Source organism: Telopea speciosissima, chromosome 2 (assembly GCF_018873765.1).
Source record: "Telopea speciosissima isolate NSW1024214 ecotype Mountain lineage chromosome 2, Tspe_v1, whole genome shotgun sequence".
Classification (NCBI taxonomy): domain Eukaryota; kingdom Viridiplantae; phylum Streptophyta; class Magnoliopsida; order Proteales; family Proteaceae; genus Telopea; species Telopea speciosissima.
In genome coordinates this window covers 13,811,803-13,835,723 of record NC_057917.1, presented here as the reverse complement: position 1 = coordinate 13,835,723, position 23,921 = coordinate 13,811,803, and the positions used below count along the sequence as shown (strand labels likewise).

The 23,921-nt window shown below is 37.2% G+C and overlaps 1 protein-coding gene across 1 annotated transcript; it reads right to left on the bottom strand.

The window, feature by feature from the left end:
* Window positions 1-10,404: 10,404 nt before the first annotated feature.
* LOC122651472 (probable CoA ligase CCL7) lies at window positions 10,405-15,805 on the bottom strand. The gene is made up of 6 exons (XM_043844867.1): window positions 14,746-15,805; window positions 14,258-14,447; window positions 13,886-14,031; window positions 13,249-13,316; window positions 13,029-13,131; window positions 10,405-10,620 (listed from the first exon to the last, which is right to left on the bottom strand). The coding sequence occupies exons 1-6, from the start codon at window positions 15,757-15,759 to the stop codon at window positions 10,507-10,509; spliced, it is 1,635 nt and encodes a 544-aa protein (XP_043700802.1). The 5' UTR covers window positions 15,760-15,805; the 3' UTR covers window positions 10,405-10,506.
* Window positions 15,806-23,921: the final 8,116 nt, after the last annotated feature.

The window sequence follows — 23,921 nt, the reverse complement described above, 5'->3', positions numbered from 1 at the left end:
AAGCTATACATGTTTTTCGCTATTTTTTCTATGGTTATTTTTGGTCTACCTCATGCTCTTTTAATATCTTCAATTTGGATTAAATCACTTCGAGCATTCAAAGGTTTCCATTGCACATGTCCATGCCACCTTAGACGAGTTCCGTGTAACTTATCATGAATATGGGTAACTTCCAGGTTCGCTCTAAGTTGTTTTTTTTTTTATTTTATCTCTAGTTTTACCATTCATCCATTGCAACATCGTAATTTTAATCACATTAAGTTTGTTAAATGTTTTTTCTTTATTGACCAACTTTCAACCCCATACGTCATTAAAGGTCGTATAACTGTTTTATAAAATTTTTCTTTGAGTTTTAAAGAGATACGCCAATCACACAATACATTAGATGCATTCCTTCATTTCATCCACCTTATTCTAATTTTTTGTATAATTCCGTCCTCTATTTCTCCTTCTTTATTCAAGATTGAACCTAAATATTCTAAAGTAATCACTTTGTGGTAACTCTCTATCATCAATTTTCACCACCCCGTTCTTAGTCATATTATTACTAAAATTGCACAACATATACTATGTTTTTGTTCGACTTATAACCTTTTGATTACAAGGTTGATCTCTATAAATCCAACTTTGCATTTATCCCAACATTTGCTTCACATACTAAAACAATATCATCATCTGCAAAAAGCATACACCATGGGATCTGATTGATCTTGAATATCTCTAGTCAACTTGATCATCCATGATTAGTGTACACAAATACAGACTTAGAGCTGAACCTTGGTGTAATTCAACTGTTATTGAGAAATCGCTACCTTGTCCCTGTACAATTCTTATGTTAGTTACTATATCATTATGCATACCTTTAATTATGTCCTTGTATTTACTCGAAACATTTTTTTTTAATAATTGTCAAAGTATTAATAAAGACCATATGAAGGTCTTTCTTATATGCTTTAAATATTTCCATTAGTTTCCCAAGTAAATAAATAGCTTGCATCGTAGATCTCCCTGACATAAAACCAATTGGTTATCCAAAATTTTATTTTCTTGTCGTAGGCGAGCATCAATTATTTTCTCCCATAATTTCATAGAATGGATTATGAGTTTAATTCCTCTATATTTATAACAACATTGAATATCACCTTTATTTTTATAAATAATTATATAATTGATTTACCCAATCAATTTTATCCAGGTGTCATTAGAGGACGTACCCAATGCACGAGGCTCCCGCCATTGCAGGGTCTAGAGAGTGTCATAATGTACAACCTAACTCCCACTTCCCGGAGAGACTATTTCTCAACATAAACCCGCGACCACTAAATCGCAATGGAGCAACTTTATCCAAGTGTCATTACATATATGTATTCTACCAAAAAAAAATTATATATGTATGTAAGGAAAAATGTTCTTTATTGGGGGCGGGGGGAGGCCACGCTCAGACACAGTGGGGAAGCAAAATGATTGCTCTGCCTCTCGAGAAAGACGAAGATCCTACTCCCGAGATACTAACATGCACGCTCTCATTGGCTGCCACGTGCACGTGCCCTCTGTGCTCTCAGAGAGAATGCTCCCCCTTTATGTAAATACCCCAAAATATTACTTTCTACCTTGTGAGATATATATATATTTTTTTGGTAATGTCTACCTTGTGATATGACCAAACCATATTGTACCAAAAAAACAAAAAATGATATGACCAAACCATAGAACAGAAAATGTCAGTGAGAGGTTAGGTACCGACCAAGTCTCCAACTATAGTCAAAATGCTAATTAGTCCACCTCCAACGGTTTGTCCGACAAGAAAAGGCCTTTCTTTGAGGAAGATGACTACGGCTTGATGGGTCACCTCCTCCATTAACAAATGACCTCTAGGAAGATCACTAGGGCTTGATAGGTCACCTCCAATAGCTTTCTACAAAGAATCGAGGAATAACAAAAGGCACCCCCACCTCGAATTCCAAACTCCAAATTTATTTTTTGGGTGCGTTCTCTGTGTCGCAGCGCAGTCTGCGCCATGTACATGGGGTGGGCGCAATAACCACCCTGCCCCTTGCACTGGCTGCCCATATGCCTGGGCACAGGCTGAGAACATTCTCCCTTGTTTTTTTTAAAAACCAATCTCTTTTACCACTTCTTCACAATTGATCGGAATTTCGATTATGTTCAAATCCTCAAAATCCTTTTTAGTGCACGGTATCGGAATGGGTATCGGTTAACCCAGAAATGGATACAGTATTGGTATAGATCGGCCGTATCAGAGAAATTTGCTCCTAATTCTCCTTTAAAAATAGGTTTTTATTATTTTACCCCTTATCCGTACCGTACCACTGATACGGTATCAGCACTATATCAAGATTGATCACTTATAAAACCAATACATATCACTTGATACGATACGGATACCTCAAGCCAAGGTCGGTCTCGTTTACACTTATATCTTCTTCTTCTACTTTTTTTTTTTTACCTTCCCCCCTTTCTTCTAACTTATAAAATGACAAAAAAATAAATACAACTTATTTGATTAATCAGATATGCAAAACTTTTGAATAAAAAACTTCAAAATTAAAGATATGTGGAAACCCTTACTTTTTCTTCCTAATTCCATTTTTTAGGGTTTGACTCAATCCAAATAAAAATGATCGAGGCCCAGCCCATGCCAGATTCTAGGTTTTTAATCTTTCATACATGGTTTGAAAAAATCATATCATAATTGGTCGATCTCGATTCTGATTATACCTGATTTCTATAAACCCCTTTTTAATCCATGAATGCACTTGGATCTTCATTTTTTAAAATTTTCAAAAAATCACATACCATAAATATTTTCTTCTTCTAGGGTTCTGATTAATTCCAAATTGATTCCAACTGATTCAAATCTGATTTCAATTATACGATTTCGTGTCGAAGTCTGGGTTACTATTGTTGTTTCTCTAAAATACGAATCGATGCGACACAGCCAAACTGGACCTAACAAGCCTTGATATGTCACTTTATTCCTCCTTGTTACATTGGCAATGTAGTTGAAAAAGAAAGCACTTTAACATGCTAGGTCCCATGCTATCCTTCTACATGAATAAAGAGTGGGAGGCTTGCACATAGGAAAGAGATGGTTGCAATGGTCACTGTGAGTACCATGATTTGTGTTTCCTCAGTTAAAAGTATTTGCTTAACACTAACAGAGAACTAAGGAATGGACATTTAAACAACTTTTTCATTGAAGATTACAAAACTTTGTGTCCTTTTAGCTTTCTTGGTGTAACATTTGACAATTCAGATCGTCTATGGCCCAGCTGCCCGTAGCGGTCTATGTGGCGTAGACTGGACCATGCACACAATGATCGCCTTACCCCTGCTTGGGCAAGGTGTTTGAGCAGGAGTAAGGCGGTCTTTACACGTGCGGCTCAGTCTGCACCGCTTAGGCCGCTACGAGCAGCGCAGCGTAGAGGATTTGGATCCAACATTTGATGTGCTTGAGAGCTGATATGGATTAGTGAAGACTCCAAAGCTGATATTGTTGATAGTTAATGTGACCTTAAACTTGTTTAACACAAAGAGAAAAAAAGTAGTAGTTTTGTGACCTTCTCTTAATATCTTAAAGAGGGCCATCTCAAATCAACAAACAGTGGATAATTGAACAAGAAGGCATTGGCCCATGCATGTGCCAAGAATCCTCAATCATGCATAGAGAGAGAGAGAGAGAGAGAGAGAGAGAGAGAGAGTGGGTGTGTAAAATGAAAGCTTGTTGGATCATTAGGGCCAAAGGTGGAGACAATCCTTTAACTGATAAGATGGATGAGGACAGTGACACACCTAACTTCTTGTCTTAGTGAGGACCAAGATAGATGAGAGATCAGCATCTACCTAATTAAGATGAAAAACCTTTAACCTTCATATCTTGAGCTATTATCATTCTTATTAGAAATTGAAGTGATTTTAAGTTGGAGATAGTCAATAAATTTAAAGGGCTTGTACAAAAAATAATTTAAAGGGCATAGTTCTTGGCTTCAAGCTTCAATGTTTGACCCAAGGCTTTACTGACATTTATTTTTTTGATCGAGAAAGTTTTCCGTCAACTAAGGTGATTTAACGTTATGATTGGACTCTTGGAATAGTGAATGTCATATTAAATTGCCCCTTATTTACGAAAGAAGGTCTGAAATGTCTTTTTTTAGTCCAATCAAAGGGTCAGATCACTTTAGATTAAGAGGTTCTCTCTTCACCCAGGGTGAAGAAAACTCGTAATTTTTTATTTATTACTATTATTAATTATTTTTTTTTGGGGGGGGGGGGGGGGAGGGGAGGGGTTAAAACTGCAAGTCCTTATATTTACTTATATTAAGGATGGATGACATTGGAGTGGCAGCTAGTTCTTGATCCTATTAACTCAAATTTGGAATTTGGGTGATATTCAAGTTGGGCATTATTCATATCAAGTTGGGCATCATTCATATAACTGAGTCCAGATTGACCCAAAATAGACCCAACCCAAACCCTTTTAAGAGGTTATCTTTATATGAAAAGATGATATTGGAAAGGAGAAAATTGATCACACAAGGGAGAAGGGACCAAATTCTGCAACAATATATAATTGATTTAAGCATCACAAGTCCTTTTCTGGAGTATATGATCAATTATATCATATGGACCTCTAGATCATGATTCTCTACTACATGTATGGACCATTTGTTGGGTTTCTTTATTAAACCTTGAAGGCCCCATACTAGTTAGTAGCTCTGCTTCCATAACAAAGATTACTACTGAGCAAGGTACTTGGGTATTGGGGAATTTTTGGGCTTCTTCCCTTAACTGTTATCCAATGTAGATTGAGACCCACATTATCCTCCTATGCTGGGAGGAGGGGGTGCACCCCCACCCCGATCCGAGTTTGCCCATCACCAATCAGGTGATGGAGGATATCATGGAGTGGAGCACGCTTGGAAAAACCATTTGGACAGAAGAACGTGCGAAGGATGCCACTGATATCTTACACCATTTAGGGGGTATATAATAGGTGATATATGATTTTGATTGAGTTCCTAGGAAACAAGCATTTCTTGTATCACAAGATGTACGTGGAGATAGCTCCTCAAGTATGGCTCTACATATGGAAAGACACAAGAAAGAAAAAAACCAGAGAACAATGGGCTCTGTGACCATGTTGGAGAGTTTAATCCAAGAGATAGTTAATCAAGTAAATGAAGGTACCTAGGACCAGAAGAAACCAATGTGGGACTATAAACCCCTAAAAAGTTTCTATGATTTTGATGGATAAAGAAGAAAGGGTCCTCCCACAATGCTTAATTAGACCTTAAAAATGGGTAAGTGAATGGGGAAGGGGAGACAGATGGGTAAGTGAATGGGGTAGGGGAGACAGAGCACATCTCTCTCTCTCTCCCTCTCTCTCTCTCTCTCTCACACACACACACACACACACACGCACAGAGGGGAAGGCCTTCAAGAGTTTGGAGGTGCTGAACCTGAACCAGCTGAAGTTGTAACATGTACATGAAGTACTGTAATGTAGGAGAGAAGAAAAAGCAATTGCAGAGAGAGAGAGAGACATAAAAGCATAAAAGGGTAGTGAGCATGGATGGACACAGACGAAGAGTCACTTTCCAAAGGCCAAATACAGCTAAGTAAGCAATGAAAGTGTTGTTCTCCAGCACACAAGACATTTTACCCAGCTTTTCTTACAATTTCTGACTTTGAATCATCATAAAATAAGCATCTTCTAGCTGTTTACTAGTACCTTCTCTATCTGATACTCCAACAAAGCTTCCTGACTCATTTCAGGAATCCTAGAAATGGTAGTAGATCATTAAGACTAAAGAGGAAATGAAGCAAGTAAAAGCATGAAATTGAGGCTGAGGGAGTTGGGCAAATTGGGTAGATATATATTGTCATGTTTTTATCCATCCAAATTGCCTCCCCCACCTTTTACTTTTAGAGTAACAAAAGAACAAAAAAGTGTTTGGTATCGAACTCGCATGGGTTTCTTAGCAGCTTTTTTATCACAGCTTGTCGGATGAATATCAACTTGGTTGATTGATCCATTCCAACCCTTCTTCAAAATAATTGCTTCTCAACATGCAAATTGATTATAAACTCATTAGGTTATATATCATTTTAGACTAAATAATCATTAAGGTTGTATTTGGTATGTATTCTAGATTGATTTCATATTTTTGAGTGATAAAAATAACTATTTTTATCATCCGAAAATGTGAAATCGACCTACAATGCATGGAGAACTCTACCTCTATTTTTAACTAAAACCAACCTAATTAATCAACTTAGGATTAAGGAGATCTCATTTAGAGTTTGGATGAGGAATACCCCAAGCACGTGGGAACACCCTAGTTTATAAATAAGAGGTCACCACCATCTCCACCAGCCCCACCACATCACAGACAAAAGATATATTTCTATTAATATGCATTCCATACATATTTCTATGTGTTTGTTTTTTTAATGATAGAAATACTTTTTTTTTTCTTCCAGTTTTACTATAGAACATTCGTTGGTACAAAGTATTTCCAAATTAACAGAAAAACAGAAAAGTATTTCTAACTTAGAAATACTAATTTGGAATAGAAATATTGTCATACAGAACCTAAGATGTTGAGAGATCGTCTTTGGGTTCTTTCACAGAGAATAATCTCTCAAAGAGAAATATAGAGACTCCCTTTTTCTCCAAGTCTCTCATTGTTGTGCATACTCGAGCTTCTCCAAACCTGAACCTAGTCTTTTCCAACTTACACTCTTCATGAGTTTTAAAACTGGTATGTTTTCTTTATTTTCTTTTTTACTTCTTTCAATTTCATCTATTGTGCTTTGTGATATCCTTCAAACATGTGTATTCATTTTACCAAAAAAAAAAAAAACATATGTATGCACTTGCACATTGACACAAGTTGTAAGCCGGCGAACGGCTCTCCTCATGAAGTTCCGACGGAAATATTTTCTCGTAACGATGAGGATAGGGGGGGCGCTTTCAGTCCTAAATCCCCTTTGTCATGTGATGGAGGAAGGACCAGAAATTCGCCGGATTTTGGTGATAAACTGCCGGAATCTCAATTTTTCGACGTGGGTGCTGGCTTCCTTGGCGGGGGTACAGATTTGGAAGGATCTTCCCTTGGTGAGGAAGACATGAATCATGCCTTGATTGTAGAGGAGGTCACTAATCAAGCGTTGATTGCGCTTTCCACTTTGGAAAGTATCAATAATCAACTTTGATTGGGAATTCAATTTTAAATTCTGATGAGGTGGCCACTCAATCAAGGATTGCTTTTCAAGCTTTGATAGAGAATCCGATCAATAGTCAAACTTTGATTGAGAATTCAAGTTTTAATTCTGATGAGGTGGTCACTCAATCAAGGATTACTTTCCAATATGATCAAGATGAGGTGCAAGGCGGGTGGACTCGATCAGGTGTTGGGTCAAAAAAATCGTGAGGGACGTAGGAATGCTCTTCGAGGCGGTCGTTTGGGTTCTCATATGGAAACACCAGTTATTGGCAAAACTTGAAGTCAAAGGAATGCAAATCTTGGTGTTAAGGTGGTGGACGCGATGGTAGAAAAACATCAGGTCGAAAAGGAATTAGGAGTGAGGTTGCAAAAAATTTCTCTCTTGATCGGCCTGGTGTATATGATGAATTACCCCGACGATCGAATAGGATAAGAACCCCATCGATGCGCCTCACAGATCCCCATAGCATTATATTAGTACGTCTCTTGGTTGAGTGAGTGGTTTGTTACCCTTGCCAATATGGTTTAGGCCTGAGTCCCACCCCCCCCCCCCCCCCACACTTTTTTTTTTTTGGAGATAAGGGAGCTTTATATTAAATAATTTGGGAACACATAGAATTTACAATCTATAGAAGACCTTTCCATTGGTCTCGTGACTCTCGTCCCTTTTTTTTTTTAAGCTTTAGCTTTCTTTGTCTTTAGTCTGTCTTCAGGCTTATTTGCCTTCTTTTTAATCTTTAATTTAAAAAAAAAAAAAAAACATATGTATCCCTAAAATACATTCTCAAAACACAGAATGCATTCATAACTAAGAATGAGAATATTATTATTTAGATATATGTTTGGCTAAAATACAATCTTCATTTTAAATATGCGGCCATTTCATCAAACACCCCATGGGCAAAATCTGTTTGGCAAGAGACAATGAGAGATTGGCAAGAGAGAATGAGAGATCTCCAAATTTGATTTAATTTATAAAACCCACTACTACGGTGAGTGTGTGAAACTGAGAGATATATACCTCAAATAAGCTTCCCTGAGAAGGTAATTCAACCCAGCATCCCTCTATGATTTTCTGTTTTTTTTTTTTTTTTTTTCCCTTTCGTTCTTTCTCTAGCTTTTAAATTTTATATTTATTTATTTATTTTTTTGTTTCAAACATTATGGTGAAAGTTTGGAATGGGAGAGTGTACCAAACAATATTTTTGTGGCTTTAAATTGAACTTTAGATGCACAACCTGTTCTGAAAATGAATGTCAATCTCACCCATGGTTCTAAGTATCGGTATTGTATCACCTGTATCGGGCGATACGTACCGGTTTTACTAGTCACTGATGCCAAAACCGTATCAGTAGCACCGTATGGACAAGGGGTAAAATGGTTAGAAAACTCATTTTTTAAGGAAATTCAAGGATAATTTTGTCCAATACAACCAATACCGTATCAATATCGTATCAATTTTACATGTTGACGATAGCTGTTCCGATACCATGCACTAAAACCATGATGTCACCTATCTCACTCCATTGTATAGACACTAGGATGTAAATGGATTGGAGTCGAATCAACCAATTAGGTATTAAACAAATTTAGATATACATTCTTAGTGGAAAAGAGTAGCATTGTGGTCTGCCTTACATTGAAGTGTCATATTTGAAATTACATAGATGTCTTTATGATTTTTTTTTTTTTTTTTTTTGTCTATTTCATTTCTTGTTTTATTGCTTGAGTCTTGAGTATCCTATGAATTGGTAAGTAGACGTGAAACAGGCCAGGTTTTTTAAAATCCTAGCCCAACCCGGCCCTAGGTTGGGCTCAGATATCTCTGCCTAGGCCCAACCCTATCGAATTCAGCCTAGCTCAGTACGGCCCTGATTGACCTTGATCAGGCCAGGTTGGCCCTAATTGACTCTGATTTTTGATAGGGCCTAGTTGGCCTTGATTGACCAATCTAAAGTAGGCCTATAAACGGATCGGATTCGACTGGGATACGGATCGGATGTAATCAGATCCGGATATTCCTTGGTCGAATACGGATACCTTTAAACGGATTCGGATGGATTCGGATGCGGATCGAATTCGGATTTTCGACCATCTGTTTACACCTCTGCCTTGTGTAACCCAAACTTTTCTCCCCCAAGTGGATACAATTTACTCTCAATCCATAGTTTTAGATCATGATTCTCTTTTCCTCATATTCTAGAACCTGTTGAATCTTAAAAAACCCTCAAGATCATTATTTGCTTAATTTTTTATAATTAAGTATTCGAATTCGGATTTTTATCGGAGTATTCGGATTTTTTTCTGGATATCTCTAAACGAATTCAGATGCCCTTAAACGGATATGGATGCGGATCGAATTCGGATTTTCTATTATCCATTTACAACCCTAGTCTAATGTGATTGAGTATTGGTTTGTTTCATATTTAATTGATTATTAGACTTTTCTTTGGGTTAAAAAAGTTAGTCCAATCTTAAAACTTTAAATACTTTTGTTCAATAGATAATTAGTCTTTTTTTTTTTCTTGGTAAACCAATAGATAAATAGATACTAAACAAAAATTACAAAATGTAAACAATAAATTATAATGCATAACCTAACAGAGGGCCGGGCTGGGCTTAGCCCAAGGCCTCAACCCTAGCCCAACCTGACCCTGACCCTGACCTTGGCCTGGGCCTTAAAATTTGAACATTAACCCACCCTCAAGGTTGAAAAATCCAGCCTAGGACCAAACTTACACCCCTATTGGTAAGGGTATTTTATTATTATAAAATATTATTTAATTATATTCTTATAATCGAATTTAAACGATCTAAATTATAATATCAGTATCTATATCCAATCATCTTCCAAATGGATTCTGATAATTTCCAAAAATCGATTTTTTTAATACAAAATCTCACAGATTTTAGACTATTCATTTGCATCCTTATATAATAAACCCATTTTCGAGCAGAACACATGAATTTCAGCATCCGAATTTCTCCATTTGGGTAAACCAAACCTGTACTCTCAAAAGTTGCAATGTCTCAAAACCGTTACTCTGGCCAAGAATTTTAAGGTTAACTTTAATGCAATAATATTCCTCATCATATAGAGGAAAACCTTCAATATATTGCTTTGATTATTACTTTGATATTCATTTGGTAATTACACCTGAATGGTATGCAGAGACTCCCTCCCTGGATTCTTCTCATTTTTGGTGACAAACAATAAAAAAGATGAAGTTATGGGTGGTACCATAATCTTAGCATCTTATAGTTTGGATCGGGCTTTCTCGATAAGTTCTCTGCGAAGTATCTTTCCAGAGGCTGATTTTGGAACACTACTTGTGAATGTTACTCTACGCAATCTTTTGAAGGGGGCAACCTGTGGGAAAAAAAACAGACAATTTTGATTGAAATCGAATAAAGAAGAAAGTTGATATTCGAGCATATATAATAAGGCCCTGTTTGTTTGATGAAAAAAAAAGTGGGGTGAGATATTTTTTAGGTTTTCCATAAAATTCCAAAAATCAGAGTTGTTTTGTTTACATAGGATGGTAAAATATCTGCCAATATGCATTAAATGTTAAAGTGTATTAGATGTTTGGTATGCTTATGTAGCAAAAGAATTATCCCATCTCACCCTTCTTCAAGGTTTATTATATTCAATAGGATTTTATTGGAAATGTGGGGATATAGAATACATTATTATTTTACTATTCCACTCCATCCTTTATTACCTTTTTTTTTCTTGTCTTTGCTGCCCTTGACCCCATTACATGTGGGGCCCATGACATTTTCCTTCTCACCCATTTTTGCCTTCCAAACAAATAGGGTAAGTAGAAGGAAGCATGTGTTGCCCTCTTATAGATTCTTTTATTCCCTTCTCGCATAATAAACAATAGGGTCACACTCTCCAATTTTGACCATGTGAGCCCATATGAATGATACCATTCTCCAAACCTCCCCCCCCCCCCCATTGGTATAATGTGCAAATTCCTTCTTATACTGCCCTATAGTTTCCCTAAAATCGATAAAATTTTGAAGGATTTTGTGAAAAATGTGGGTCTCAAGTTCAAGAAGTATTATGGATTTATAAGGAAATTTATAGTGTTTCACTCTCCACCCCAAAAGAATGGGGATTGAGCTTTCGCCAGTCAGACTGGTCAAATGCTCTAACCATTCAAGTACAGTCCACATGCCAAGCCAAGGGTCTATGCAGTATGACCATCAGTCCTTGCAGTTCGAAGTCGATGAAAACCATAGAGTTTAGAAACTCCAACCACCATTTTGGTTCTTTAGTGAAATGAGAAAATATAGAGCTAATGTGCAAGGTTATTGAGGTTGAATATTTGGTCCAGAAGATTTCCTATCTGATTGGCACTTTGTATCAACCACATCAAACCTTGAATGCAAAGATAGAACTTAAATGAGGAAGAGCAGATTTTTCCAGAAACAAAATAACTTGACTTTTTATTAGTATTAACTGATTTACTTAAATGAGAATGAGCAGATTTTTCTATGAGCAAAATAAGTTGACTCTTTAATAGTGTTAGCTGATTTTTTTTTTTTTTGGGGGGGGGGGGGGGGGGTGTAGAAAATAGTGTTAAGTGATTGAGTTCATGATTTTTGCATCATTTTGATCCAAAAATGTGCAGAGTTGTTTTTTTTTTTTTTGGTCACAAGGGAAAATTTAATGATTTTGAGAAGCAGAAAGAAGAAACTAAATAATTTGATTCTTTTTTACACTGTTGACTTATTAAGGCTTCATCTTTTTGAAAGTAAAGCCAACCAAGGAACTAAAATTAAAACAAAAATAAAATGTATATTTTTTATAGCATTACCAACATGATTGCAGAAATACTTTTCATTTTTTTTTTTGTAATTTCACTTCCCATGAATGCATTCTAACATGTTATCAAATTTTATCAAGAAATTTTGAAAAGGAAACTTATTTTTATAAAGGCAGCAGTTAAAGGATTTTGAAAGCAGTTAGCAGTTTTATCACTCACAGGAGTGGAGAGTCACAGCTCATTTTACAAAGGAGGGAGGGAGGACGGAGATGGGCAATTAAATTAAATTTCACCATGAGAAGAGCCAAGAGGAAGAGGAGACAGGAAGATAGGTAGGGTGAGATGATGAGATGCACTCAATTTAAAACTTCATATTTAGTATGCAATGACATCATCTAGGAGCTTGACTCCCTAATCTAGAGGTTTTTACCCTAAAAAAGATTATTAACTAGCAAAACAAAACTAAGGATGTGAAACTAATTTACATTATTAGGGAAAATCTTTTTGATGAATAAAATATTGGGTGACTCAAACTAGGCCACACGGCCAATTAGGATTTGGGTCCTCTGTAGCACGACACAGCGTGTAGCGCACATCCGACGGTCTGCAGCGCATGGGCACGCAGCCCAACAACCTACCTAAGCGCACTTGGCCAATTATGCTTGAGCCAGGATGGAGGCTTGTTGAGTAAACCTGGGCTTATAATCCAACTCATGAACTGAGATGAACCAAGGACTATAACCCTCTCTCAAGCCCAGGCTGGGCTAAGGGCATGATACACTGAATGAGGCCAGCACAAAGTTTGCCCATTGAAAGCCCAATGTTACCCTAGAAGTAGTAGCCTAAACCTCACAGCAATGTGAGGATTCTACTTCTTTTTGTTTTTTTTACTCCCCTTTCCCATATTCCAGAGCCTCTCTCAATTTGCAAACACACACTATCTAGAGTTATGGATGCATACACAAAGAACAAAGAAGTAGAACATAAAATTTTCCTTTACCTGCTTTGCAACAAATTCCTGAACATCTTCTTCGCTTAGTGAGCTGTTGGGTGACCGGACAACATATGCAACAGGGACCTCACCAGCTTCATCATCAGGAAATCTGTGAGGTAAAATAATGCTCTACCAATCAATAACAGTATTAAACAAGTCCATATAGATTTTCATGCCAGTAATGTTAGATGTAATGTTTTAGAATTTATCGACGTTTACAACTTACGGGATAACAACAGCATCTAATATCTCCGGGTGAGTAAGAAGAAGTCCTTCAAGCTCAGCTGGTGCAACCTTATAGTCAAGATTAGGAACATATACACACAATTTTCAGAACTTTTGTTGCTTTAATTTACAAACCCAACTATATCAATACATCGAAACCATCCAACCCTCCTTGACACAATCAAGCAGGGCCAAGACTCATGAATACTAGATCTGTTGTTAAAGTAATTTCAATTTCAAATATAGAACTCTAGGAAAAAGAAATAACATATTTCCTACATCCTCCTGTCCAAATGGCCCCAAAATTTTCAAGGAAGTCCAAAATGGCAACAGTTGAAATATAGGTCATCATGAAACTGAAAATATTACCTAGGAGTGTAAAACCAAACAAAAATGATTGCAAGAGTTTTGATATCCCTTCCACATTTACATTTAGGACAGTAAACCTCATCAAATTTATGATTTTTTCTTTCAAAAGTCTTAGTGCAAGAATGTGAAGTTCCTAAATCAGGATAGTCTGTGAACAACTGCATGTTTCGAACAGGTTATCCATGTCGAGATTATTACATATCTTTAAAGGTAGCATAGATTACATCCAACATAAAGTGATCAACAATCGCCAAGTAATAAAATCTCACCTGGAATCCTTTACACTTAATGAGCTCTTTTATTCGATCAACAACAAATAACTGTCCTACTTCGTCGAAATATCCAAGATCTCCAGTGTGTAACCAACCTTGATTATCTAATGTTTCTTCAGTGGCCTTAGGATTGTTGAAATAACCTGAGGGGTTTAGTATTAAGAATGAGTGAATACCAAAAGAATACTAACAACTATAAAAATTTCTATGAAGCAACAGCAAAATAACATACATTGTATCACAAAACACAGTCCCTAAAGACCAAAAAATACAGGATTTACTTTATCAAGGAATGAAGCAATAAAACAAGTACAAGAAGTAAAGATCACTAGAGTTTTCACATTGAGATGAATAAGTTCAACACAATACCTTGCATTATATTTGGTCCTCGGATCCATACTTCCCCTAATTGATTGGGAGGAAGAGGCTTTGGTGTCTCCACACTAACAATTTTTGCTTCAACTCCTGAAGCAAGTTGCCCAGATGAACCAGAATTGCGAGTTCCTACATTTGGATTCTCTAATGTTGCAACTCCACATGATTCGGTCAACCCATAACCCTGTTGAAAGACCAGATCAAAAATTCATATCAAAACAGAATACCCCCTTTTAAATCAGTGGTGAATCATGTTTGATCTTCTGTTTTAGCCATTGTTTCCCTCTTTTAGTTGGTAAAATAGCAGTAAATCAATTAAATTTATCTATTGTAGCAAGGTCTGCAATTTTGTTGAATCAAAAACTCTAAAAAATCACAGATCTTAGGAAATGATGTTCCTGATTAGAGCAAAATGCAGCAATCCTTACCCAAAAAAAAAAAATCTCAATCTTCTCAAATTGAATGGAACTACAGGAAAGTACCTGAGCAACAGTGGCGTGGGGCAAGTTCTTGGAACACTCCTCCATTATCTCCTTACTTAGAGGAGCTGCACCAGAACCAATGTTCTTGAGAGACGAGAGATCGTACTTCTTGACCAAACTATGTTTGGCCAGAGCAATCATGACTGGTGGAACTGCATACATATGGGTCACCCTATACTTTTCTACTGCTTTCAAAACCAACTCAAAATCGAATTTCCCGAGAGTGACAACCATATTGCCCTTCTGCAACTGGGAATAGGTAATGACGGAGAGTCCGAATATATGAAACATCGGAAGGAAACAGAGGGAGATATTGTGCATATCGCCGGCGAAATCCTGGTCTGCGGTCATTATGAGAGAGGTAGAAATGAAGTTCCGGTGGGTAAGAACGACGCCTTTACTCGTCCCAGTAGTGCCAGAGGAGTACAAGAGCGCCGCCGTATCGGTCTGTTTGATCGAAGATTTGGGCAATTCCAAGACGGCTCCTTTTTCCATGTTGACCAGGTCGGAGAAAGTGACGATTCCAGCACCGGAGGAAATCGCCGGCGGAGCATTGAGAGGACCCAACATCACCGCCGGCAGACCGAAATCTTTGACCTTGCCCCAGAGCGGAGGAACTGTTATGACGAGCTTGGGATGAGAGTCCTTTACCTGCTTGGAGAGCTCGGCGATGGTGTAAAGAGGATTGACAGTGGTAGCAACGGCTCCTAGAGCGACAATGCCAAGGAAACAGAGAGCGAATTGGATGGAATTAGGGGCGAAGATGAGGACAACATCGCCTTTCTTGATTCCTAAACGAAGTAGGCCATGAGCGACCTTGGCGACCATGGTTTTGAGCTCAGCAAAGGTGAGGGTTTCGCCGGTATCGGCGTCGGCAAGTGCGAGCTTATCGGAATAGGAAGAAGAGTTCCTGAATAGGAAAGGAACCATAGAAAGATTTGGGTCTTCGGGGAAGACCACTGGAGGACGAAGGGATCTGTAAATCCCATCACTTCCATAACCTGATTTCTCCATTGTTAGTGGAATGCAGAGAACGAAGAAGAATTGGGTTCTCCGCGAATGTTGAGTAAAACGTAAACAAGAACACTTCTTGATAGGAGAGAATCTGAGAATGTGATTTTTTCCTATAAATAAGGAACCGTTTTCAATCTACTCTTCTATTATATCGTTATCTTCCATTTTCGAATTTTCAAGTTGGGGGAAGAACGTTGACTTGTCCGTTCCAATCTTCTCGTCTGGTTTAAATGTAAAACTTCAGGTCAGAAGAACGAAGGAAAGAGAAGATGAATAGAATGACGATAACGTGTTGTCGTATTAAACACGTGGCAGAAGTTAATGATTACACGAAATCGCTAACTGATGACGTGGATGTTCGAGTTATTTATGGGCTTTTATTCCTTATGGGACCGAGAGACCAATTCAGCAGGACGTTTGACCTTCTTATGGGTATATATTATTATAAAAATATATTAGTTCCGTCACTATCTCTGACCTTTTGACCGTTTTAGTTTTTCTTTTCCTTCTAGAACTTCCTTCTAGATTTTGCTTCAGTTCAGTATTTAAAAAAAATCGGATCGCATCTTCGGATTCAGATCATAGTTTGATGTATAGGTAGGTATTCACCTGTATCGGGCTATACGTATTGATTTTGCAAGTAACTGATCTGATGTCATATCGATAATGTATTAGTGACATGGTACAAACAAAGGGTAAAATGATCAAAATTCCATTTTTAAAGGAGAATCAGGTATAAATTTGTCTACTATGACTAATCTGTGCTAATACTATTCCGATGCCTATCGATGTCCAAGTTGAATGATATCTGTTTCGATTACTGTGCACTAAAATCATGATTCAAATAGGAATCAATCAAGATCAATCCTGGTTCTAGCTCATTCAGATCAGGCCAATATCATACGGAAATTAACAGTTCTTTTTTTTTATTTTGGGGTGGGGAGGGGAGGGGAGGGGGGGGGTTGGGGGGATTAGTGGATTCTCACGACTTCGGATCAATTCTACTTGATTTCGATTTAATTCAGATTAAAAGCTGTTATGATCAATCCTGAACCTGATTCGGGTTTTAAACCCTAGTTCAGGTTTAACCGTTTAGGCAAGGTTTTAGGTATTAGTATCGGCCAACATCAATACCAATACCTATTCGATATTAAATTGATGATACTGATACAGATAGAGGATAAAATTGTCACAATTAGATATGTCTATTTTTTTTGTTAATTTAATTTTTTTTAAATAAAAAAAAATTAATAGGTTAAAGACTTGAAGGACCAATCATTTGAGTAGTTGGGATTTAGTCTTTTCTTCAATCTAATTCTCAATATAATTGCCTCATCCCCCAACCGACAACTATAACTGAAAGGCAGATGATTGGGATTTTCATGGCTGTCTTTTACTGCATTTTTTTACTTGGTTACTTCTTGGAATGTTAGCATTTCATTTCTTCATCAACTCATTATTAGATACGAGCTTTGATTGTAGCAGTAGCTTGGCTCGTTGTAGGAAAGAGAAGAACGAGAGGGGTTTTGCCTTTCTAAAAATAAAAGCAAATGTTTATTTTACCCCTTATATTTGGGCCTTATAAATACTTCTTCATTAAATTTCAGCCAAAAAATGAAAAAATAAAAAAAAGATTGGGGGTGTATTCATTTTTAAAAACAAATTTAAAAAATAATAACAATTATCAAAAAATAAAAATAAAAGATAATACCAAAAAAACCCTTAGACCGAGGGGTGAAGAGATAGGTCCACAAGTACTTATTTTGTGGAAATGTATCCCAAAATCTTACGACGGGTTGGAAATTGGAAATTCGTCTTTCCTATATCGATAACAAAGCTCTCATCTTCAACTTGGGATTACGTTTCATTTCACAACAAAACAGTCTTTTTTTAATGAAAATGTAATCAAACAAATCACACACCAATCCCAAAAGGTTAACCGACTTTTAAGACCGTGGAATGGCGGATATACACAACACAACCAAATAGTCTTTGGACTATAATCCTTAAATCCAAATACATTCAATCTCAATCACTTACCAATAATAATAACAATTTGGTCTACTCACAACATTGGATGAAGCATCTTCCACGTGTCAAGCTTGTAGACCCAAACTGCATAGGAACCGCAAGATTAAGCATGGTCGAGGATTTTTATCCTTTGATTAATTCGGCAAATTTTCTTTAAGATTACAAAAAAAAAGAGAGAAAGAACGCCACCTAGTTCTGTCAAATACGTCGCCTCTGCGTCCTGACATAGGGGCACGTGAAATGATCATCGCATCCCTGGTTATTACCAAGATTTCAAAGTGCTCTACAAAATTTTAGTAAGATCCGACGTATCACGTGGAAGATTTAAGTTTCTCTCTTTGGCGTTCATGTAGAAAAAACCAGGTCTATTTGAGCAAGTGGAGACTGGTCAAAAACCTATGAAAATAGCCAAAGATGTGGGACGAAGTATAAGTGGACCCAAGCTTAACTTATAACTCGAGCTAATGTCTCGAGGCCTAGTTGTGTCATGTGCGTTCTCTCTCATTCAACGATTCAAGTTCAGATCCTCTACGGCGTGCTGCCCGTAGCGGCCATAGCAGTGCACACACAAGTTGTGGCGCAATGACTGCCTTATCCCTACCCGAGCGGGGGTAAGGCGGTCATTGTGCCACACCTTGTGCGTGAGCTGCTATGGCCGCTACGGGCAACGGGCCGTAGAGGATCACGATCCCGTAAAATAGGGCACCTTTTGTTTGGATCTGACTCCCTCCAATGACCCCATCACCCAGGGAGTGCCCAATGAAGCATCCGACAATTAGGCTGGCTGGCACACATTAGGAGCACAACCAGCCTTCGGATGCCTCATTGGGCGGATTTCTCATTGGAGAGGAGCCCGATGCTATTTTTTGTGACTTATAAAATTGATTGATTGGTACTTATTGTTCTTGGTATATTGGATTAGTGGACTAGTTTTGTAGATGATCATCTAGATGAACCATTTTGTAGTCTTCGGTTTAACTGCATCTATTTAAGGGTGTCAATCGGTTTGGTTTTGATCATTCGGTTTGGTTCGGTTTGGTTGCATGCCTTGATGGTGTGATCCGAAATCGAATCGAGAACCGAAACGGTTCTGGAAGTGGAAATCGAAACGGAACCTGCTCGATTTGGTTCGATTATGATTCTAATTTGGTTTTTCAATACGGGTCCAATTAGGGCCTAATTCGGTTCTCCAATACGGTTCCATTTTATTAGGCTGTCAATTGTTGCTACCTTGCTATATTCTCAAGAAACTCCATTTGTATAAATAATAGTCTCACAAAACCTTAAAGGAACCAAAAATATTAATAAATAAATAAAAATTCCAAGTGAGTTCTCCATTTTCAGATCTTAACTCAGCGTACCGATCAATAAAGTCAGAGAAACACATCAAAATAATAATTCCAAAAGGAAAGGCAACACCACTAAAAAAAAAAAAAAGATAAAGGGTTTTGGATTTAAGTGTGGTATTCGGTTCGGTTTCTGTTCGAACCGATGATTTTTTAACTAAAACCATAACCGAACTAAACCAAATTAAATGCTCATATATCAGAACTAAAACCAAACCGAATTTATTCATTTCGGTTCGGTATTCAGTTTCGTTTGATTTTGACACCCTTACATCTATTCATGATCCACTATGTATTTATGTGTATGTATTGTTGGATTATGATGGGCTTAATGGGTGCAAGTAAAAAATTTTCAGACTATTATAGATTTGAAGATTAATCTCTCAATGGCCTGTACACATAAGGTCTGTGAAGTCCTATCATAAAAATATCTCTATCTACATTGAGACTTGATCCAGTGACCACTGTTCCCTTACCAATGACTTAACAATTGTAAAAATATGTTGCAAAAAATATCACCTATTAGAAAAGATGTATTGTAAAAATATCTTGTAAAAAAAATCTATTATTTATTAATATAAAAATGAGAAAAGGTTCTTTGACTCGCAGGGATAAGGTATGCTAGCATCTCAGTGTGTATCTCTTTCCTCCTCTCATGAAATTACTTCGCTGCATCCAATGTATAATATCATTTTGCTGCACCTCATGGGGACACTCCTATATGCCACTTGCTTAGAGAACCCTTTCCCTAAAAAATTATTATCTATTTTCACTATTTTCAAAACCATTATTATGATTTGTTTTTGAAAATGGTAATTTTGTATTTTTAATCTCTATCTCTTGTTTAGGTGCATAATGATAGCAACTCACTTAAGGTTGGAATCTATGATTGGTCATCTCCATCCTAAGAGATATAAATATCTTAAGGATATATAAATATCTCAAGGTCACATAATAAAAAAAAAACAAAAACAAAGACAAAAATAAAAACAAAAAAAGAAGAAGAAGAAAGAAGTTCAGAATACCTTATTGTTTATGAGATCCTTGAAAAGTCAAGTGGTTGTATCCTCTGATCATCTACAAATCATTTAACAAGAGGTTAGACTTAAATCACAAAAGGAGGTATTTCTTTTGTAGGGGCGCTATTCTCTGTGCCACGGCGCAGGCTGTGCCTAGGCACATGGGGGTGGGTGCAATGACCACCCTGCCCCCCTGAGTGGCAAGCCCATGTGCCTGGGCGCAGCCTGCGCTGCGGCATAGAGAATATTCTCCCTTCTTTTTATTTAGATTTCATATCAAGCTTGTTCTAGGGCATTGTTTGATTTGTTTCTAAAAACACAAGCATGATACCTGCTAACTCCTATGCACTAGATGATTCTAATTTATGCATTATTTATTCATTTAAAAAAAAGAATTGTATACAATTTCTAATTTGATTATAATTTGTTGATGTTCAACATTTCAACTATGAATCTGTTTTATTTGTCTCTCTTCTGGCTGGTGACAAGAGAGAAAATCTGGTTATGAGCTTGAGGAGAGTTGCTTCTCTTCTCAGTTTTTCCTGTAATTTCATAAGGTAGTTGAAAAGACCCAGTTTGAAGGAAGAGGAGATAACGATTCTTACATATTAATTACTAAAGACATCATCATCATGTAGCTAGATAGGACAATCACTAATATATTTGAATTTTGAAAAGACAAATTGAAAATTAAACAAATAAAAATTGTCATTGAAAGCTGAATATGACTTTTGGAATTTGAAAAGACACATTGAAATTCATTAAGAGATATTGGTAGCATTGAATGTTGAGAAGTAACCATGAAAAATCGTTGTCACAAAAGTGTGATGACTTGGCCTGATTTGGTATGATTTCAATTTTATTGGGTGAATTTTATTTCAAAAATTGTTTGGTTTGATTTTTGTACTTAATTTTAGTGAAATAGAAATCATAATAGAAATTTTGAAATATTCGATTCTTTTAATTTTGAAATTGAAATTAATTTCACTCTTGCTCTTTAATGAGCACATGGCTAATTTGATAGGTCAAGTAGTAATTTCGTGTTAAAAATAAAACACCACCATTTTTCTCTCGATGGTCTCACCATCATCATGCTGCCACCATCACCCCGCCATCATCGCCACCGCCTCACCATCACCATTGCCACCACCACCCCCTTCCCGACCCTGCCTCTGCCTCTGCCTCCCACCACCACCACCACCATCTCCCAAAAAAGTATAGAAAATCTATTATCAGAAATTGAGCTACCAAAGGGATTACTTATTCTTGAAATATTTCACATTGATGCAACCAAAACGATTTCAAGTTTTTGACCAAAAATTTATTTGTTGACTATATATTTCATGGAATCAATCCAACTTTGAAATAGAAATCAATACTAAATCTGGCCTTAAGCCAAGCTACTATTCTTTGTTAACTCAATGAGCCAAGTTATTAGCCATTGATCAAATGGCTTAAAATAATTTTTTATTACATTTAGGGGTTTAATCTCAACTTGTATGATTTAATCTTTTCAAAGAATTTCCTTAGAGTTTCTATGTATCCCTCACGTTTTTTGCGTAGACGATAATGTCGTCAACATAGACCTCAACCTCTATGTGCATTAGATCATGAAGAATAATGGTTGTCACTTTAATAGGTTGCCCCAACATTCTTGAGCCTAAACGGCATCACTCTGTAACAATACGTTCCCCATTGAATGATGAAGGATGTCTTTTGCATATCCCCTGATGCTATTCTAATCTAATTATACCTTAAAAACCCGTCCATTAAAAATAGGAGGGCATGTTTGGCCGTATTGTCTACGAGTATAACGATGTGAGGTAGAGGAAAATCGTCTTTTGGACTAGCTTTTTCAAGTCCTTAAAGTCTACACATATATGTATTCGACACTCTTTCTTTAGTATTGACACAATGTTGGCCAACCATTCAGTGTATTTCATTACCTCTAAGAATCCTACTTCAAGTTGTTTGGTAACTTTTTCTTTGATTTTTAGAATCCATTTTGTCCTCATTCGTCTTAGCTTTTGCTTTAGGTTTTATCACAGGATATAAAGGTAGATGATGAGTGACAATGTTGATGTCAATATTGGGCATGTTGTTAGACCCGCACCTGAGATCCAATTATAATAATGTTATCCTTGTGATGTGTAGATGGAGCTGGCATATATGCTGGTGAGTTGTTCGCAATGGTCGTCAAACCAAGTCATAAGATCATCGACCAGATCATGGGTATGGCGGTTAAGGAAAGATTTCTCAATCGGGAATGGGAAAAGTTCGTGGATGACGACTTTATGGACTACCTTCCTAGCACAAGTCCTAAGAGCGAAGAATACCAAAGAGAGCACCCAGTGTCTTCTCACATCGATACGACGTGCCCTGTTGAAGTAAACATCGAAATAAGAAAACTCTTTGGGATCCCGAAAAACAATCCTTGACGGGCAAGGGAACTATTTTGGGTACATTCTAAACTTATTTCCACGTGTGCATACTCCCTTTGTAACCCTAGAAAGGTGGGCCAAAGCTCGGGGATTATTGCCCTTAGTTTACCCTTTTACAGCAAGGCTGGACCCTAGACTGGACTCACAAGGGTGAGTCCACCCATGCTGTAAGACTTATTTTGGATAAAATATTGTGGGACCCACATGTCCCATGTCTCAGATTTCGCTGTGGTGTTCCCAAACATGGTGGACCCCACTCACTTTTGTTCCTTTTGGTGTTGGACCTTAAAAGTAAGTCCAAAAGACCCTTCTTAAACTCAAAAATTGATTTTAAGACTTAAAGGCCAAGACAAACAAGCCCTCACTTAAACCCAACTATAAATAGAGGTCATGACCATTTAATGGTCATAACTTCTCTAAACCTACCAAGAACCGTGGAAGTAAAGAGAAGAAAGAAAGGAAAAAAGAGAAGGAAGAGGTTTGGAGGAAGGCTAGGGCTCGTGGAGCTCAACCCTAGGTGTGTCTTGCTATTTTGACTTAGGTAGGCCATTGGGGTCTACATTTTTCCATAAAATTTGGGCCCATCTGATCTGTCATATCATTGGGGATGAAACATGGACCAAGCCAGGCCAGCTCAAGGCCCGATCAGCAACCCTAAATTTAGCCTGAATAGCTTAGGCCAACCTAAGTCCAAAAAATTATGGATCAAGCTTGGCCAGCCCGACATAAGTCCAATGGCTTGTGCTAGACCGAGTCCATAGTACTACCACTAGACAAATATGTAGGCTTGGCCTGAGGCCAAACTACATAGATTCATATAAGCCCGATTTTTAGGCCCACTATGGTGAATTGGATGGTTAAATACTATGGTGTACTGGAGCAATGTTTGTCATTACCTTATGAGGACTGAAATTTCTTTTCCAATGCAACATCTTGGTTTTGTAATTAGTCTTAAACAGTTGTGATCAGTAAAGTGTTCTCCACTTGATGATATATTTTTGTTACCTGTTGCAATGTCTCGCTCTTTTCCATCTGTCCAGAGATATATGAATTGATAAGAAAGATTTGAGTTATTTATTGGAAGAACTTAGTTATTTATAGAAGGATTTAGTTATTTATTCTTTGAAAAAACTCAGTTATTTATTTCGTTCTTTGGAAGAACTGAGTTATTTATTCTTGGTCCCTTGGAAGAATTGAGTTATTTATTTCTGACCATCGGAAGAATTGAGTTATTTATTTTTGGAATTTAGTTATTTAGTCCTGAGAATCCTAGTCAGAATAAAACTCCTCAGGAGATTCCTTGAAGTTGGAATACTCCCTCAGAT

Coding starts and splice junctions, on each gene's coding strand:
- LOC122651472 (XM_043844867.1), bottom strand. CDS start 15,759: ATGGAGAAATCAGGTTATGGAAGTGATGGGATTTACAGATCCCTTCGT. Junction 14,032..14,257: donor AGGACCAAATATAATGCAAG/GTATTGTGTTGA, acceptor TAAACCCCTCAG/GTTATTTCAACAATCCTAAG. Junction 13,132..13,248: donor TTAGATGCTGTTGTTATCCC/GTAAGTTGTAAA, acceptor TTTACCTCACAG/ATTTCCTGATGATGAAGCTG.